This window comes from Pistacia vera, unplaced genomic scaffold, assembly GCF_008641045.1.
Source record: "Pistacia vera cultivar Batoury unplaced genomic scaffold, PisVer_v2 Contig395, whole genome shotgun sequence".
NCBI lineage: Eukaryota > Viridiplantae > Streptophyta > Magnoliopsida > Sapindales > Anacardiaceae > Pistacia > Pistacia vera.
In genome coordinates this window covers 65,096-67,996 of record NW_022196218.1, presented here as the reverse complement: position 1 = coordinate 67,996, position 2,901 = coordinate 65,096, and the positions used below count along the sequence as shown (strand labels likewise).

General features: G+C 36.7%; 1 protein-coding gene across 1 annotated transcript; it reads right to left on the bottom strand.

Moving 5' to 3' along the window:
• Nucleotides 1-903: 903 nt before the first annotated feature.
• LOC116141197 (40S ribosomal protein S19-2) lies at nt 904-2,684 on the bottom strand. Its single transcript, XM_031426724.1, has 4 exons — nt 2,520-2,684; nt 2,139-2,229; nt 1,871-2,054; nt 904-1,171 (listed from the first exon to the last, which is right to left on the bottom strand). The coding sequence occupies exons 1-4, from the start codon at nt 2,601-2,603 to the stop codon at nt 1,096-1,098; spliced, it is 435 nt and encodes a 144-aa protein (XP_031282584.1). The 5' UTR covers nt 2,604-2,684; the 3' UTR covers nt 904-1,095.
• Between the last annotated feature and the right edge of the window lie 217 nt (nt 2,685-2,901).

Genomic DNA, 2,901 nt, shown 5'->3' with positions numbered 1-2,901 from the left:
CCAATCCAATCTTTTATTAGTTGCTAAGAAAACCCATAATCTATGAAGTTATAGAAAGAAATCTCATCAGTAAATACTAGTGTTTTAAAACCCAGCCTGGCCCATTGAATCGAGACCTGAGGCCTTTACCGAGTCAATTACCAATTTTCAATGTTTATGACAAACTCTAGAGATTAGGAGGATAATCAATGAACAATTAACGACTGATATGTTGGGGATTTCTAAAAGGAAGGACCAATGAGTCAAAAGGTGGTGACGAAGGTGATTTCTAGTGAGTAAAACAACTGAAAATCGCGAAAATCGATCGATGACAACAACAGGATCGATGACAACAACAGACTGTTGCCAACGATTGACGAGGCGAATGAGGGTAAGGTGATATCAGTTTTGGTCATGAGGCTAAGAAAACAGTTTTCGTGGTGATGAGATGTGTTATCGACGCCAAAAACAAGCCCTATTTGGCTTAGATTGTCGACACCGACAATTTAATTTGGAGTGTTTTTATAATACTTCAAACCTATAAGGACTTATGTGCAGTTTTTAAGGGCATTTTTGCTAGATTTCAATCTTTGGATATGTTGACATCACTGAACAAACTGGTTTAACCGACCCAAGACTCGACCACTTTGCTAAGTTTAACCACAAACCCGGTTTTAAAACCTTGCGATATACCATTCAAGAAAATTTAACATGTCTTTTTTATTGAATTAATGATCCTTAAACATAAATATATGTAAGGGAATTCTATAAACAAGTTTACAAGAAGTAATATCTTCATCAACCCTGAAAATTTTCAAATGTTTTTCGAGCTAAACATGGCACGGGGAAAAAATGTTTGATGCACAACATAGATAATAAGCCAGGAACCAAATGCAACATCTTGTTACATCATAAGAACCAGACTTGACTATAAAAGGGCAGAGGGAGGAAATAACATATTGAAATATAGAAGCCAATATTCATCATAGGAGTACCAGACAAATCAAGCACAAAATTAACTAACAGTGTCTTCTATATCTACCTCTCATTCAAACAACTAATTCCAAAAATATTCTCAATAAGTTCTCAACCCATAGTTTAGCCTGAGTTCATATCTCACTGGGCAACGACTGGAATTCTACCAGCAACTTGGTCCAAATCCCTCTGGCCACTGGATGTGATTTTCCTTCCACTGTTACATAATAACAGAATCATAGTGAATATACAGAACTAATGTAATGCTAATGATATCATATAGCTATTGCTATCCACAAAATTGCAAATCCACTAAACTTTCTCAAACCATATTATTATAAAAAACTTGGAAGACTTAAATCAAACTGATTTACTATTCCTCTTTAATAATTAATCAATTGTTTTTTTTTTTTTTTTTTAAGGTAAATTGGTAATTGCCTCTCCCACGACTCAAATACAAGACCCCTGGGTATAACCAACCCCAATGGTTTAAGGGCTTGCCATCCGACCACAAGGCGAGAGGTTTAATCAATTGCTTTCGTTGAAAGTAACATTGTACTACAGCACAAATGATGGTAGAGGGCCTCAAAGGTGCAATCCATATTTTTTTGGTCTCTCAGGGCCTGTTAACTGCTTTTTCTTGCACTTTCAAAGAGATGGAACCAGCTCAGGGCTTCTCTTTCTCCAAATTTCAAAGCAGTTCCTACAAAATAGTGATCAACAGTTGTTTGTTTTATATTTTTTCCTGCTTACTGTTTTTGGGATTGTTGGAACATGTGTATCTTCCTGTTCTATTTTACACAAGAGTTTTTCTTGTTTCTCATTGAACCATGTTAGATTGACCAAACAACAATATCAGAACAACCTACAGCCAATCATAAATCTAGAAACAAAAAATTACGCAACACTGACTCACCCCTTAGTGTCGAGTTCAACAATGCTCATGCTCTCCAATTGTTGTAGTATGTGACGAGCAACAGAGCCACTGCTCTTGCCAAAATGGGGAGGGCGACTGCCGTTCCTCTTGCTCCCTCCATAGATCCTACGGAAAGCACCAACACCCAGACCACCTCTCAAGTAGATTTTCCTAGCCATGGAAGCTACATTGAAAAATTCCATATCAACATAAGAATCAATCTTGAGTGCGCATAAAAATAGAGAAGCAGAGGAATGACTCAACATACCAGCCCGGATGTAGTACCAATCAGGATCATATGGAGCAAGCTCCTTCAATGTACCAGTCTTGACAATATCAGTCCAGGGAGGAAGCTCGATCTGTCAAACATCAAGAAACAAAGATAAAATCACCAGCACAAAATAAATAAATAAATAAAAATAAAAACTTTGACTAACAAATAAAAAATATTGAAAAAAAAATTCAATTGCAAGGTGAGCACAATCTATAACAAAACTAATCAAGCAATCCAATTGAGTAGAACAAAAAGAGACACATTCAATGAAAAAATAAGTAATAGGCGAGAGAGTTAATCGATTAGCGCCTTGAAAATGAAGCAGAAAGATAAAAAGATAAAAAAAGAAAAGGCGACTAAGTGTAAAATGTAAACCTTTCCAGAGCGCTTGAGATGGGCGGCGTAGGCCTTGACGAACTCGTGGGGAGAGACGTCCTTCACTGTTCTTGCAGTCTCCATTTTCTTCTCTTCTCTGCTGCTGCGGCGGAGCCTGCTGCGTGTGTGTGCGCGTGTTGTGTGAGAGAGGTTTGAGTTGGATTGGTATTAGGGTTTTAAGTCTGTTGAGTCACTCATTTGTGTGAAATTACAAAACAAACCTTTTGGTAAGCAAACATACCATTACTGTTAACTCTGTCTTAAAATCATCCGGTAAAATATTTAAAACGTGCAAAAATATTATCCTAAAACATATCCCAAATTTTAAGTTGTCAGTTATTGATCATGCAAATTTAACGTATTTATTGAGAATTAATCAAAG